This window comes from Hippocampus comes, unplaced genomic scaffold, assembly GCF_001891065.2.
Source record: "Hippocampus comes isolate QL1 unplaced genomic scaffold, H_comes_QL1_v1.1 scaffold151, whole genome shotgun sequence".
Taxonomy (NCBI): domain Eukaryota; kingdom Metazoa; phylum Chordata; class Actinopteri; order Syngnathiformes; family Syngnathidae; genus Hippocampus; species Hippocampus comes.
In genome coordinates, this window is record NW_017805591.1 from 757,293 (window position 1) to 774,118 (window position 16,826).

The following is a 16,826-nucleotide window of genomic DNA, read 5'->3' on the forward strand; positions in this document are numbered from 1 at the left end:
GTTCTCGACCAAATCGGTTTTCGACCAAAAATTTCGAATTTTTTATGCCTAGGATTACGACCGAAAATCGGTTCTCGACCAAACTGAGCGCACTTAAATGCGCCACCTGACTCCTCTCGCCTTCCTTACACGAGGAAGTGATACTTCCCTCGGGTAGACGAGGAAGTGACGTTTCCTCGTGTAGCATTCCATTGTGAGCAGACGTGTTCAATAAAGATTTTTTTTTTTAAAAGAGTGTGGTTTCGGTTTTCGAACAAATCGGTTTTCGAACAGCCTTCTGGAGCGGATTACGGTTGAAAACCGAGGTATGATTGTATTCTCTTGCAATACAGTTACAAACCTTTTCAGAGTCTAATTTTATACTCTTGAAATAATGACTTGTGTTCAGACTTTGTACTCCATAGAATAAACTAGGCTGTCTGAAAGGAAAATGACACTCACCAGCTGTGACCAGCACGGCGACGCAGAAAGCCAAAATCAACCACTTCATGGTCATGTTCACCACAGCAGCCTGTTGTCGACTCGTAGTTTACGCTTCTTCTACTCAACAATCACTTCAGTCCAATGTGTCCTTTTATACATTAGCTGCTCCTTTGCTTGTTGACTTTTACAAACTTGCACCCTGTCCAAATATGTATCTATGTAATTTGTCATGCCTCCACCTTGACTCGAGGCATGAGTCGACCTCCAGTCACGCTGCCCCTGTTATGACGTGAATTTTTGTCACGATTTAATGCACAGGTGTCAAAGTCTGGACCTCGAGGGCCGGCGTCCTGCATGTTTTCCATGTCTTCCAGCTGTAACACACCTGATTCAAATGCTCAGGATAATTTTCAAACTCCGATAGAGCTTGCTGATGGGCTGATCATTTAGATCAGGAAGTGTGTATGTGTAGAAATATGCAATTAGGGGTCATTGTGTCTGTAAAACTATTTTTTTTTAAACCAAACATCCATGTTTAATATTTTATACTCATGTGCATGTTCCTTGAACACGATCTGTAAACACGTTTTTCCATATTTCTGTTTGAGACTGAGCTGCTTCAGTGCCTGAGGGTGTACGCCTTGGTCATGTCATGGTATTTAAGTGCAGAGAGCTTGCTGATGAGCTGATCATTTGGATCAGGAGGTGTGTACACGTAGAAATCTGCAATTAGGTGTCATTGTGTATGTAAAACTACATATTTTTAAACCAAACATGTTTAATATTTTATACTCATGTGCATGTTCCTTGAACACGATCTGTAAACACGTTTTTCCATATTTTTGTTTGAGACTGAGCTGCTTCAGAGCCTGAGGGTGTACGCAATATGGCCTTGGTCAGGTCATGGTATTTAAGTTCATCCGTCCTCACAGTGACTGGGTGGGTAAAATTGTAACAAAATTAATTATGGAATAATTCAACTGATTTCAAAACAATGAGACTTCATTCTTGTGGTCTGGTAGTTTTTACTCATGCTTATTGTGGGGAAGAAATTGCTCTTGGGGAATTATGATTTGTCACAGTTTTTGCGTGGTTTATGAGCTCTTTGTTGTGGAATTACGGCTTCTCAATATTTAGTCTCATGAAATGTAACCCCCGTTGTAGTCATACAGCGCCTTTCTCGCAAAATTATGACATTTCCAGTGATAATTTTACAGTTTAACCCCAGTGAGTCGTAGGGACTCGCTGATCAGAAAAGTATGACTCCCATTCACCATTTAGAGAGTCCAAAATTTCGAATTCTGAGATGGTCTACTTATTCAATTGCATATGATAATAACACAAACAACAACAGTATACATTGATAATAGATTTATTTCTTGTAAACAAATGCTGCAAAAATGTAATTAATTCAGGCATACAAGATTTGCTGAGAAATAGGTTCTTATTTCATCCCATGGTTCAGTCTTTGAGTTCATAAATTCTCCTCTCTTTACTCTGCTTCCAATGATGCAAGGCTTTCTCAAAGTCAACTTATTATCGCAAAAAACTATCCAACTTTAGCTGCTTCCTCTGTGATATCTCCGCAATAAACTTTCGCTACACTTGTTCGCAACACTTGTTTGAACATTACACAACTTGGCAATCGTCTGCTTTCCGTGAGGTTGAAGGCTGATCTCGACAATCTCATCTCGCGAGAACGGAAATCTCGTCATGCGAGATCAAAACAACAATGGCAGCGATTGTCAAACTGCGATCATTGCGGGAAAAAAGATTTACCGTAGGTTTTTTTTTTCCCTCTTTTTGTTTTTTTTTTTTTTTGACTGAGAAATTTCCTTGCGTCCCAAAAACACATATTTTTTTGGAACTGTGCATCCCGCGGGAAAATTATGCGTCTAGGATGCGGGGCGCAGAAGTCACGAGATGGCTGCATCTCTTAATATTGCAGATTTATTCTCGTGAAATTGCAGTTTGTTGTAATGAATAGTATTCTCTTGCAATACAGTTACAAGCCTTTTCTGGTCATCATATAATTTTAGACACTTGAAATAATGACTTGTGTTAAGACTTTCTACTCTGTAGAATAAACTAGGCTGTCTGAAAGGAAAATGACACTAGCTGCCCTAACCATTGCACATGCATGCATATGCAGTGTTCATTTTTTATTTTAGTTTTAGTCCAATTTTACTTGACGAAAACAGAGCAATTTCAGTCAACTAAATTGATAATGTAGTCAACGTTTTGAGTCAGCACACATTAAAACGTTTATACATAAAACTATAACTGTCACGTTGCGTGGTGGTGGTGGACCCCAAAAAGCAGCCAGGAAGGAGGAGCAGGTTGGACTTGACGAATTGTATTGATAAAAACACAGAAAACGAAATCCAAAACAAAGTTCTAAAAACAAAACGAAGCCAAAGTATCAAACAAAAACCATGACTGAAACAAAAAACTAGCAGGAATAGAACCATAACAGGAACAAACATGACAGGAACCAACAAAAACACAATGACCCGACACCGAGTGGTCGTGCCGGGAGTCCTCTTACGGCAATACTACATAACGACCAACAGGTGTGCAGCTGCAGGGAGATCCCTACAGGGCCACCTGTTGGTCACAAACCAAAACATGGCAATAACACCTGTTTCTTGGTGGTTTAACATGCAAGACACACATTTGACATCACCGTGTCTTTCTTCAACTTTGTTTCAAGGAAACATGTTGAAATGAAAATATTATGCAACCTTAAAAAAAAAAAAAGGACAAAATCCGACTTCAACGGACAGTTAGGACAGTTCGAAAAAAAATCTTTGGCACCGTCCTACCTACTCTCGAGGACTTCACACCGCAAGAACCACAACAAGGGCACGGAAAATCCAACTGGACCCCTCACACCGTATCCACCACCTTTTCCAGCTACTCTCTTCAAGCGCTACCAAACCATGCGCACCAAAACCAACAGACATTCAAACAGCTTCTTCTCCCTCGCCATTAACTCCCTGAACAGTAACACAAATTTATCTTTCTAATTTTGCCCACCCATGTGAAACAGTATTACCGCAATGATCATGGTAACTCCAGCTCTCTCCATTCCTGAACAACGCTCGTGGATCAATATTTCACAGCACCAGACACTTTAAAGATCTCAGAGGCCTTTTTGTGTACTTGCACAAGTCAAGTTGTGCTAGAGTTACCGCTACTGATCACTTGAAAAATGGCGCAGCGATTATCTGCACCAACTGCACAACCGTCATTGTATTGCAGCACTGATCACTTTATCACTGCTCGAACACTCTGCACATTGTTTCAAAGCAGTCATTGCGTGGTACTAATTTCACAATGGTACCCTTAGATTATAGAAAGTCTATCGAAACTGATACGTCATGTCTTTGTTTATCGTAATTGCAATATTAGTGTAGCCCGCAATACTGGAGACAAATTCCTTGTGTGCCAATACGGTGATACCTCTACTGACGAAATTACCGTATTGGCCTGAATATAAGACGACCCTGATTATAAGACGACCCCCTCTTTTTCAAGACTCAAGTTTGAAAAAAGAATTTTTGAACACCAAATTAATTTTTATACAGAAAATAATTTCAGTACATCTGAAACAAATGATTATAACAATATATTTGAGAGAAAAAGCATGTTATTTTGCCTCATTCAAATCTTAATATCTGAAGATTTGAATATGTAAACTAAAGTGCAATCACAATCGTAACTGAATGGCTTCTGGTTTTTGAAATGTAAATTACATCATAACTCCTCCTCAGCTGCCGGTTAACCTGGCTGATCTTTGACCCACTTTTCTCCAGATTGTCGCTACGTTTCTCCATTTTCTGTTATATCTTCTATTATTTTCTTCTCTTTTCTTTCTTACTGCTATTTTTTATTTTTCTTCTTCGTGCTACTGCTATTTTTATTTTTATTCTTCGTGACAGGGGTTTGCTTTGGCCTGGGGAGTCAAGTTCGGCATTCGCTTCAATGGTATCTGGCGGCATCTAGCGTCGTGAATGGGTATAATGTTTAGACACCGAATATAAGACGACCCCCACCTTTTCAGTCTTATTTCAATGCAAAAAACACCATCTGATATTCGGGCCAATACGGTAATTGATTCTGGAAGAAATGTCTTAACTAGAAATTTTTGTAAGTAGAGACGCATTTTCCATGTAAACGCCCTAATCCGTTCCAAGCCCCTCCTCCTCCAAATTGAGTGTTGCAGAGGTCCGTTTTGCAGCACTTTGCATTGGGGGTTTTGCCGGCCACAGTTTCTTCGCACCTTTTTTCACTCACACATTGCTGGAATGTGCTCACTGCAAGACAGAGAAAGTAACAGAGAAACGTGACAACGATAAAAGCTGAAGCGAGAGCCGAAACCTGTCAGTAGACAAAATGAACATCATCACGCTAACGTGACGTGTTCAGAATGGAATATTCCGTTTACTACAATGGATTACTGTGAACATCTTTTTATGGGGGCGGCCCGGTGATCCAGTGGTTAGCTCGTTGACCTCACAGTGCAGAGGTACCGGGTTCAATTCCAGTTCCAGCCTCCCTGTGTGGAGTTTGCATGTTCTGTGTGCGTGGGTTTTCTCCGGGTACTCTGGTTTCCTCGCATATTCCAAAAACATGCATGGCAGGCTGATTGAACACTCTAAATTGTCCCGAGGTGTGACGTGTGAGAGTGGATGGTTGTTCGTCTCTGTGTGCCCTGCTATTGGCTGGCAACCAGTTCAGGGTGTCCCCTGCCTACTGCCCGAAGACGGCTGGGATTAGCTCCAGCGACCCTTGTGAGGATTAAGCGGATCAGAAAATGGATGGAAAGATCTTTTTATGGTGGTGGCAGTGGAGGGCCAAGCTTGAAACCACAACATGAGAGCAAAAACAATCGTTCAGAAACAGAAGGTTTCAATTCATATCAAAAAAGCACAACGCCAAAGTCTTAATTCTTGCCAATTCTTGATGTTGCTTTTTTTCTTAGATTTGTTCCTGCTTGTATTGTGAGGCTGTGTGACTGGTACGTGTGTGCACTTAATTTCATGAAACCACGACTGTGGATGGTATGTCTCCACGCCCCCCATTGTTCAAAGGGATAGTGACCATCAATTACAGGCGCCTTTGCATAGGTTACCCGATGGCAATCATGCCAAGGATCTTTTGTTGTGTTTGTGTGCTCAGAAGCCACTTGAGCCATCGGCCCAAGAGGTTAGGCATGAGGGGCAAACATAAGGGGCTACTTTCAACATGAAAATAACTGACAAAAAAAATCACCCCAATTTTTTTTTTACATTTTTTAATGCTTTATGACTCAACTACAGAGAAGAGAAGTTTAACCACAGAACACTCTCCAATCCTTGGATGCTTTTATCAAAGGATTGTCGCAGTGGTCCATTCTGGGGCACTTCAAGTTGGGGTTTTGTCCCCTGTCGCATTCACGGCCACTTGCAATACTGCCCATTGTTGTCTGCAAGACAGAGAAAGAACAATATGTGACCATGTCAGAATTCTGCCATTCAGTGATCCCCCCCATTTATTGTGAGGGCATTTGACATACTTTGATCATATGAGTAAGACCCTAGTGTGCCAACTCCACGCTGGTGGCAAAAATGGAAAGCACATTTGGCAAAATAGGATGAAACAATGTACAGCTACTCACATGGGAGATCACCGCAGACTTGGCCATTTTGACACGTCACGGGAACATGTTGAGAGCATATTCCAAAGAATTTTTTTGCACAGTAACTGCATTGCAGAGCTTCACCTGAGGGGCAGAGTTGGGGATGTTTGATAAATCGAAAAGATTTTTTTTCCTTTCGCCTTGTCCCATTCAGCGTCGCCGCAGCCTGTCATCCATTTCAATCAGTTGTCTTGCGCGTCTTCCTCTCGAACACCAACTGCCCTTGTTTGGCTTTTGACTGCGCATGAGACTTGATTTTGAGTTCGACTGTTTTTGTGCTTTCTACTTTACAAATTATTTTTTGCTCCATGTACAGCACTTTGTATACAGCGGTGGTTGTTTTAAAGTGCTCTATAAATACAGTTGAGTTGACTTGACTCATGTCTTCCCTCGCTCCATCCATCAAGCTCATCTTCAGACTTCCTCTTGCCCTCTTACCCGGCGCCTCCATTTCTCGTCACCCTTCTACCAACATATCCTGTCCTATGAAGACTTCATTCTTGTGGTCATAATAGTTTTTACTCATGCTAAGGTTATTGTGGGTGTTCTTGCCAAACTACAATTTATCACAGTTTTCTTTCTTGTGGAATTGCGTCTTCTCAATATTTAAACTCATGAAATGTAATCGTCCCCTCCTTGTCATAGGGCAGCTCCTTTCTGGCAAAATTATGACATCTCTTTTAAAATTGCAGATTTATTCTCATGAAATTGCAGTTGATTGTAATTAGTCGTATTCTCTTGCAATACAGTTACAAACCTTTTCAGAGTCTAATTTTATACTCTTGAAATAATGACTTGTGTTCAGACTTTGTACTCCATAGAATAAACTAGGCTGTCTGAAAGGAAAATGACACTCACCAGCTGTGACCAGCACGGCGACGCAGAAAGCCAAAATCAACCACTTCATGGTCATGTTCACCACAGCAGCCTGTTGTCGACTCGTAGTTTACGCTTCTTCTACTCAACAATCACTTCAGTCCAATGTGTCCTTTTATACATTAGCTGCTCCTTTGCTTGTTGACTTTTACAAACTTGCACCCTGTCCAAATATGTATCTATGTAATTTGTCATGCCTCCACCTTGACTCGAGGCATGAGTCGACCTCCAGTCACGCTGCCCCTGTTATGACGTGAATTTTTGTCACGATTTAATGCACAGGTGTCAAAGTCTGGACCTCGAGGGCCGGCGTCCTGCATGTTTTCCATGTCTTCCAGCTGTAACACACCTGATTCAAATGCTCAGGATAATTTTCAAGCTCCTTTCGAGCTTGCTGATGAGCGTGTCCATGTAGAAATATGCAATTAGGTGTCACTGTGTCTGTAAAACGCTTTTTTTTTTTTAAACCAAACATATTGAATATTTTATACTCATGTGCATGTTCGTTGAACACGATCTGTAAACACGTTTTTCCATATTTTTGTTTGAGACTGAGCTGCTTCAGAGCCTGAGGGTGTACGCGATATGACCTTGGTCAGGTCATGGTATTTAAGGGCATCCGTCCTCACAGTGACTGGGAGGGTAAAATTGTAACAAAATAAATTATGTACCCTCTGTTTCTGCAGAGGGTACATTCTTTATTTTAGTCATGTGTTTATTTATCCCATAGTATTTTGGGCAGAAAAAAACGCAAGATTTCTTAAGGTTAAAATAATCTACCGGTAATTTTTTTTTTTTATGAACATGATAAATGCATTCGCACAACGAAATAACGCTGAAACACAGAATAAGAGCCCAGACAAAGAGAAATCTTGATGTGTATTTGCTTAATTACGCTTAGAAATCTTGCAGCCCACTAGGCTTTAAATAGAATTGCAGCCCACTAGGCTTTAAATAGAATCATACAAATCAATAAATGGGAAAAGATATAGGAAATTGTTATTTCTATAGTTTTGTTTCAACGAAATTTAACATCAAAGTTTCAATTTTCGTTATCTTTAAGTTTTTGCTCTTGTATGAAAGCAAAGCGCCACATTAACTACACTCAGCGAAGCCAACGCATTTTTCTGTAGCAAGTTCAACAATCAATTTAAAGCTTTTCCACACCTCACTCTTACCAGTGTGTGTTTGTCTTTCAGTTCTCCTGTCTTTAGTCTGTCCTTAACTTCTTGCGCCTCCATATTGGGGATACCAGGTCAAAAAAGATGCGGACTTGCGGAGGGGAAGATTATTCAGAGGGCGGCGTTCACGTGTGCAGAGCATGCTCTGGCTCTGCAGCTCCTGTTTAGCAGTTAAATAGCAATTACATTGCAGCGCCTTCTCTGTTTTATCCAAATTATTTATTTTAAAACAAGTATTCTTTAGTTTAGTATCCACACATCGTTTTAAGTATACATTTTAAGAAATATATATTTATTTATTTTTAAAATGTCAGCGAGAGAGAAGCCTGGTCCGACCCGAAGCAATGATTGACATTTTAGGCCTGGGCTCGGGCTTAAGATCTTACCTCTAGCGTGCATGCATATGTGCGCGAGTGCATTGTCGTGCGTGTGTGTGTGTGTGTGTGTGTGTGTGCGTGTGTGTGTGTGTGTGTGTGTGTGTGTGTGTGTGCGCGTGTGTGTTTTACACAAGTACAAGTTGTACAGGTATTACTATTATTTTTCTGAGCGATATGGAACAGTTGCATTTAAGTTGGCTTTTGACTCTGTGGGAAACGCAGTGCCTGAGACGTCACTCCTACAGTTACTGATTGCTTGCAATGCTAAGACAATCGTTGAGCAATTTTAACACCCATCAAAATATCTCATTTACTCCGCTGTCAGTGATTAAAATGGTTGGGCATGTTGCCAGCACCAGCTGTCCACATGGAAGCCTACATACACATTTCTTTCGAGTATATCAGAAGATCTGCTGTTTGGAAGCTAATTGCCTCCCAACCACATCAAACTTTTACTTTTGCCTCTCACTATCGTAGACTTTTAGCTCAAAAATGTTTCAAAGGTTCTCAATAGGGTTCATCATCAGAGAAGGATGATGGTGGTGGGGGTGGGGGAGACACAAGTTTCTCTCCTTTTCTGGTCAGAGAAGCCCAAGATACAGAGGTATTTCCTGCGGCATAACATGGTGCATTGTCATGCTTAACCCTTGTGTCCTAAAACATCTCATAATGGGAGTATTGACAAACAAACAAAAATAGATCTTCATGATTTATGAACATGTTGAAGGCGCTAACTTGTCCATATTGAATATTCCAAATTGAAGGTTTTATTTTTATGTATATGCAAATGATAGTTACTTTTGCCCAGAGCACAATACTGCTTTTCATTGCTTTTATTGTCCATAGAGGGCACCAACCTAAATAAGTCAATAGAAACTATATATGTATGGATTAGGTCTGACGCCACTGAACATTTTTTTTGAGTGGTCGCAAGAAAAAAAAATATTCAGAAATGACTTTGATATTACACCTCAAAGCCACCATTCCAGTTTGGAGCCTTTTTTCCAATGTGTTGTTAAAAAAAGTCAACGCACAAGGGTTAAAGATGACTTTGCTTGGCAAAGTTCTGTTCTTAATCTTGCTACATCATAAAAAGTAGACATTTACTCCACACACTTTTCAGAGGTTATTTTTACACCTTCAGGAAACTGAAAGGGGCCGATCAGCTCTCTCCCCATCATTCTGGCTCAAAACATGACACCGTAGCCTTTTCAGGACGTGATGGCCGTCCACCAACCATACACTATTGCATCCATCTTGACCATCCAAGGTGACACGCCACGTAGTGAACCATCTCATGTGGCAAGGAATACCTCTGCATCATTGACTGCCATGGGCATGAAAGGGGTGAAATTCATGGTGTGGCCCCAACCTGAATCATTTGAAGCAGTGCATTTTAACTAAAACTATGCTTTTATTTTTTTGAAAACAAAAAAAAAACCAATGCTATTTGTTTTCAAAGCATTCAAATTATTCTTGAACAGCAGATGACTTTAAAAGTATGCTGTGTGCCACTTGCACAGATTGTTTATAAAAACCTTAAGAAAAACCTCCATTTCAATCATAATGTGGAACGTGATGTTTATTATTTTGGAAAACATTTCATAATATGCAAAAATCCGACGTTAAATGTCAAGTTTGAATGAGAAAAATCCTCCCTAAAATGCAGCTACTCTATGAGAGAACTGTTGGAAAAAAATGAAGGGCCCAGCATATATAATACTGTAATTTCTGGCAACATGCCTTATTTCGTTGTTCATGTGCAATTGCTTATTTCACCCACTGCCACTCTCAAGAAGCCAACGACCAGCTCAGATTCACAGTGAGTTTAAATTAACCAGAATAAATAGACTGCAGCTTGTGGAGACATATATCTGAGCCATTACTACCACACATAAAGACAATTAGTTTTACTGATGCCCCTCACCCGCCCTCACACACCCACAGCACCATTTATTTTCTTTAACGAAAAAACTTGCCCCACCACATTAATACTACCCAGTCAGTGTTGTGTGGCTGTTGGTTTAGTCGCGATAACATTTAATTAAGCACAATAGTCTTTGGAATGACTTCTTGCCTCCATAAAAGGTCAATATTCAATCATTCACTGCCTAACATGTAGTCATATATTCAGTTTCAACAGAGCTAAGAAAACCTTCAGTTGGTCAATAAACATCGCCGGCAACAACCCTTCTAGAGCCCTCATGCAGTAATGATGATTGGTCCGGTCTCTGTATTTTTCCCAAATATGGCTCTTTTCCAAAATTTGACAACTTTTTTCACTTTAGAATTTTTTTTTCACTTTCAACTTTCAAAATGTTCAGGGACATCGGGCCAACCCATACATTATTTATTTATTTATTTATTTATTTATATTTGGCGCCCTCTATGACCCACAGCAGCAGGAGTATGTCAATAACACAGTAACTATGCTGCATGTGTAAATAAAAAAAAAGTCACCCAGTCCAAATATTGCATGTGACATAAATAGAGCCTTGAATATGTCAACAAACCGCAGGAACAGAATTTTTTTTCATGCCTGCTTTTTGTTCTGCAATGGCCATTTCAAAAAAATACGACATAAAGCATATTTGGCCCACATAGGGCTGCGTATTTGAGGTGTGATAACTAAGTCATTTTTGAACGTTTTTTTCACTTTCAAACCCTCAAAATGTTCAGTGGCATCGGACCGAGCCATACATATACAGTATAGTTTGTATTGCTTTTTCCTTCTGTATGTATAACAAAATGAGTATTGTGTTATGACTTTATATAAATAACTCTAACTCATATGTCCGATATTGTGTATTGCGTGTATATAGATATTAGAACCTTGAAAAAGTAACAAAGTCACAACTACTATGAAAAATGTTGAACATACTTTATAACAAACAAACAAAACAACCAGCAACTAATATACAAACTTGATGACAAAAACAAAGAACAAACACAACACTTAACTTTTTTTTTTTTTTTGAACAAATGGTTGTCGTGTTTTTGTGGCAGATGGCCTTTCCACATCTGCCACAATAAGTCAAAGCGCGAAGTGGTTTTTCGCAAAAGCTACATTGCTTTCGTGGTTGGCATACTTTTGCATGGTTGGCATACTTTTGGTGCATTTACGTGCATAAAGTTCCCGTACTCCTCCGACATGTAGTTGATGATCTTTCGACCAATGTAAAACTCGATTTTCAAAAAAATAACACTTGATTTTCAAAACAACGTCCAGCCAGTGACTATCGTTGCAATGCATTCTATTCGTTAGCGCGTGTTGCAACCTAAAACACGCCAATCACGCTCGTGCACATGCAACACACGCCCAGGACACTGTGCATGCGTGTGCACAAATGCACATTGTGCGTGTGCGTTCTACTTGTGTGGAGACTAGAAAAAAGACAGATGAAAAAACACCCAGCTAGCAATGCTCTATAAACTGCATTAAATTGGTTTGCACGCGCGCGCGAGCGTACACGTGCAAACGAAGTTGAGTCTGTCTGGCTTATGGCTCCGCAGAGACACATATGACCTTATATTCAAATGTGCACAAAATGGCGGAAAAGTACTGCTTCGATGTCTTTGCTCAGTAGTATTCTATGTGATGGGGACATACGATCACATCCATACACACAGATGCAAATAGACCTCTCTCAACAAAATAGACCGTTTATTCGAATTAAAATGACAAACCGGATGTTTTCGATATGACAAAAAGGGCCGGCACAAGAATTATATCTTAGGCTCTAGCGCCATCTCGTGGAAAAGAGAGGTAAAAATTGTAGGTCCACAATTCTGGCTTTGATGGCATTAGTGAGCCGTCAGTGATGTGATTTGTGTATAAATTGCGAGAAATGCACGATAAAACACCAGGTTTAAAGTCTATTGAAAATTGGCATTTATAATGGGCATCAATGTGTCCAGTTTGGGACTTTTACTGACGCTGTAGGCCAAAAATGCCATGATGTCATCTATACCAACTGTAATGTTCAAAAGTGTCCAGCAGGGTGTCATTTTGAACTTTGACCCTTCTGGACATCCTAAGCTAAATTTCAGCTTCGTGGAGTTATTTTTCACTGTTTTGGCTGTGGTGTACAACTGTCCAACTGTCCAAATGACCCAATTTGCAGTTACTGCATAAGAATATAATTGTATCACAATTTGTGTTGGCAGCATGTGTGACACATCCCATAAATTTTGTTCTAACACAGCACGAAGTCAAATTACCTGTGCTGGCTCAGCTATTTTGAAGCACAACACAAACTCAGTAATGACCGATTCTCTCAATGTATTCAGATTTTCACTCTGTTCGCCGGGTGCCAAAAGCTCTCTCTCCAAATGTGCACAAAACCATCCAAGTGTCCAGACCCGCACGATTATGTGTCACGCAAAACGGCCTTTACCCATTGAATTCAAATTCCACATGCAAATACAGCCCTGAGGGCAACAACAGGAAATGTCAAGTTTCCTTACTGCCAAAATCGCAGCGCTGACACCGATGCTTACCTTTCCTCTGGGGCACAATTGGCTCCGAGCTCCAAAATTATGAAGCACCGATTCAGCCTTCCGTTCAAGCTTCAAGACAGCAGAAATTAAATGGGAAGCATTCCACAGCTGCACTGGAAGATTTCTGTGCCACAAGAAAAAAAAAGATTAGCATTTTGATGGTATGGGAAAAGAGATAAGCAAAGTTGTCTTATTGTTTGGGGCATATCCAAGCTCATTTGGCTCGAAGTGGCGACTAGTGAATGCATGATACCGTACGTGTCGCTGATAGCTGATTGTTGAATGTGGACTTTGAAAGTAGACTGCAAATTAGAAAAAAACAAAACAAAAACTTCCCAGAGACTGTCTCTTATCATTTTGTAAATGTCACTTGTATTCTTTCACAGAATATTGAGAGCCCGGCATCATACACTTTGTTTTTGCCATGTTTAGTTTCCACTTGTTCTCCACCACCCACTCAGAAGTAGACATTCGATTCTGTTGTAATGTCTTGTCGAAGTGATCCATTCTAAAGGCAGACAGGTGTACAGTCACGTTTAATAAAACCAAATCTTTGACAAAATTATTAGACAGCAGCAGAGGGCCGAGCCAACTGCCTTGATTGTTTCATTACTCCATTGTTGCGTTATTATTGTTAATATTTCCTGGAAGCAAGACTGTTTGTGGGAAACTTTCCATGGGAATTAAATTGCTGGGAGTTTACAAGAATCAATCAACGTTAAGTTTGTGCGACAAATGTTACTACAGAAATAGCTTCTAACAAAATGTTTACAAAATATTAGCCTTGATTACCATAAACTGCCATATCTAAAAAAATAATTCCAAGATGATCCAAATATTTAAAATGAAAAATGAAATTACTTTTCAACCCTTGTCATTCTCATAGCTTTTTTTTGTTTGTTTGTTTGTTTTTAACCTTTTCGTTTCGTCCCTCCAGCTGGTGAGTGAGCAACAAGAGAGTCGCCCGCTTCTGAGTCCATCCATTGACGATTTTCTCTGCGAGACCAAGTGTGATGGGCTTTCCCGCCCGGTGACCTCCAACACAGCAGGTACGTGACACAACATCCATTTTAATGATATTTTTTACAAAGTATAAAGTCAAAACTACTTGTATTCTTTATTTCATTGAATAAAATCCGTCCATTGTTTGTACACTAGATTATGTGTCATCTTCAAACAATCACCTGATTACATCAAAGATGCTGTTGAAAACACTCCGTTTTTGTCTCTCAAGCATCGAAAGTAACTCCTCTTGTCACTGGTTTAGTGCCCATAGAATGTACAGTCGAGTGAATGTCAACCTTTCTTCGTGTACAAAAAAGATCTTGGGTTCCAAACCGTAAAGTTTTGTTCCATGAAGTGAAGCCTGAGCTCAGATCTATCCCATTATGCAAAACTGGTTTCCTCCCACAGTTTAAAGATGTGCCAGTGAAGTGGATTTAGGTGTGATCCTCTGTCAGCCTGTCACACGATGTGATGGACTGAAGAAGCAGTGAATAATGCTGAGCAGGAGTAAACAAGTGGAGAAAATCAATACGGGATGTTAATGACAAGCTCTAATTTATGCAAATCCACAAGCAGATCTCTCGAATTTTGTTTTTAGCTGCTGGAGAAGTTTAAAGTTTAGTTTTCATGTGTATGGGAGGGGGAAAATAAGTCAAAACAAAATAGTATAGACCAGGGGTGTCAAACATACGGCCCGCGGGCCGGAACCGGCCCGCAAGGAGGTTCAATCAGGCCCGCAGGATAATTTAAAAGTGACAAAAAAAATGCATAAAAGACACAGAATTAATATTTTTAATAAGGTGCAATTCATTGAGTATCCGCAAGGGGACACTGTTTTGATCAGAGAAAAAGACAACAGCAGCCTCAGTCCGTCACTGAGACAGACCCATGACAGCAGACGCTATCAATAGCACTCTCACATTTACACATTTAATAGCACTCTCCTTAGTTTGTAAGGTGTAGGCAGGGATTACATTTAGATTTTATATGCACATGTAAATGGTTTAAAACTTCCTTTCTTTATAAATCTCGTTTAATCTTAAAGTGCATTACTATATTTTTCAATACCAATTACTTGTTAAAGTTTGTACAATCAGTGGGATCAGTTGCAATGCATATTTGTGAATGATAAAAGTAAATTGCACATTTGTCGAAGAAAATGTAAGGTGCTTCCTGAAATGTTTTGTAAAAGATATGTTCATTAAAGTTCAACATTTTCCTCATGTTCTTGTGCTTATTTTGTATCAAAACAAAGGGAAGACAGATTGTTTTTGTTATTTATAGCAAAGTATGGTATCATTTTAATGGTCCGGCCCACTTGACATCTACCGAGGCCGTATTTGGCCCACCATGTGAAATGAGTTTGACACCCCTGGCACAGACCTTTGCCAATGTTACCGCACCGCAATTACAAAATATTTCCAAATCACAGAGTGCTGTAATTGTGCTTGTGTATTTCTTTTCCTGGTTGCAGACAGTCACACAAGACATTAGGAATAGACTGATGGAACTCTGTTTTGAGTTAGAAGTCGTGTCGTCATCTTGTACTGGGCAGTGTCAGTGCTGCTTAATGTCGTGGGTGTCCGTGCAGATGTCTACATTGGCTCAAAGTGGCACCCTCCCCTCCTTTTGCCTCAATCTCCTCTCCATGATAGTCACCCTCACATATTTTGTCCTCTTGTCAGCACTTTCCTCCAAGATGTTTGTTCAATAGTCATGCGAATGCAGTATTTGGGTAAGAACAGACCATATAATTCTTACAATAAAACTAACAATACGTGATTACGTCAAGACTTGTAATTGCTGTCTGACAAAAGATCTGTCATCTTTCTCTATAGCCTCAGTACTATTCCGTTCAATTCTGGGTAATTACGAGAACTCTGTCCATACATTGTATCTGCTTATTTGGGTCCGGGGTGGAAAGTCAAAGCAGAGATGGCCAGACCATGGCCATCTCCCACCACCTTACTTTGGTCAAACATTCAACTAAGCTGTCCCAGGAAACGCTGAAGGTCCGTTTGGTTTGGCCACTTGGCCTACATCATCTTCAAATAAGGAGAGCTGTGGTCCTCAGACCACAAAACCCTCAACCAGGAGTCCAGGTAGAACTTTTCCAGAGGCCTAGGTGACACAATGACTCACTAAGGGCTGGTCATAAGAAGACATTTGCATGCGCGCACACACACACAGAGCATTTGCATGCCTGTAAGCTTACGACTCAGAGGTTATGAGGTCTGCCTTGGCTCCACAACGTACATGGTTGAGAAGTCATTGTTTATCATTCCATCCACAGTCGAGGTATTGTGAAATAAAATGCATGCATACACAGAATCTTTCCCAACACACTCATTATAACAAGCAGGAGGAAATCTAAGTAAAAATCAATGTTTTGCTTTTCTTAATTTACTATATTTCTGAGTGGACACCAGCTACCATACATTCCAATGAAATTCCACACACACAAAAAAATAAAAGAAAACTAGGGAAATAAACATCAAAGAGCAACCCTATTTTTTAAATTCAATAAACTTAAAATGAATAAACACCGCCGTATTTCTATATTACATACTCAATGGACACGTATATTTTTTTAATTTGAGGGCAACTGCAGAACATCCTTCTAAAGAGCAAAATAATCAAGGCAAAATCCCGACATATAAATAAAACCTCGCAGTCTGAGCAACCGCCTTCTGCCAGTCTCATTAATTTCAGCTCAAGGGTGTCAAAACATTTAAAAAGACCTGCTTTATAATGAATGCCTTTGTGTTTCTTTTGATGCTA

General features: G+C 40.0%; 1 protein-coding gene across 3 annotated transcripts in view; it reads left to right on the forward strand.

Moving 5' to 3' along the window:
* pex5la (peroxisomal biogenesis factor 5-like a) overlaps window positions 1-16,826 on the forward strand; it is an 81,482-nt gene that overhangs the window by 39,733 nt on the left and 24,923 nt on the right. For all 3 annotated transcript variants that reach the window (XM_019880371.1, XM_019880372.1, XM_019880374.1), the window contains one exon: window positions 13,978-14,089. In XM_019880371.1, the coding sequence (XP_019735930.1) occupies window positions 13,978-14,089 (112 nt within the window). The remainder of the gene's footprint in view (window positions 1-13,977; window positions 14,090-16,826) is intronic.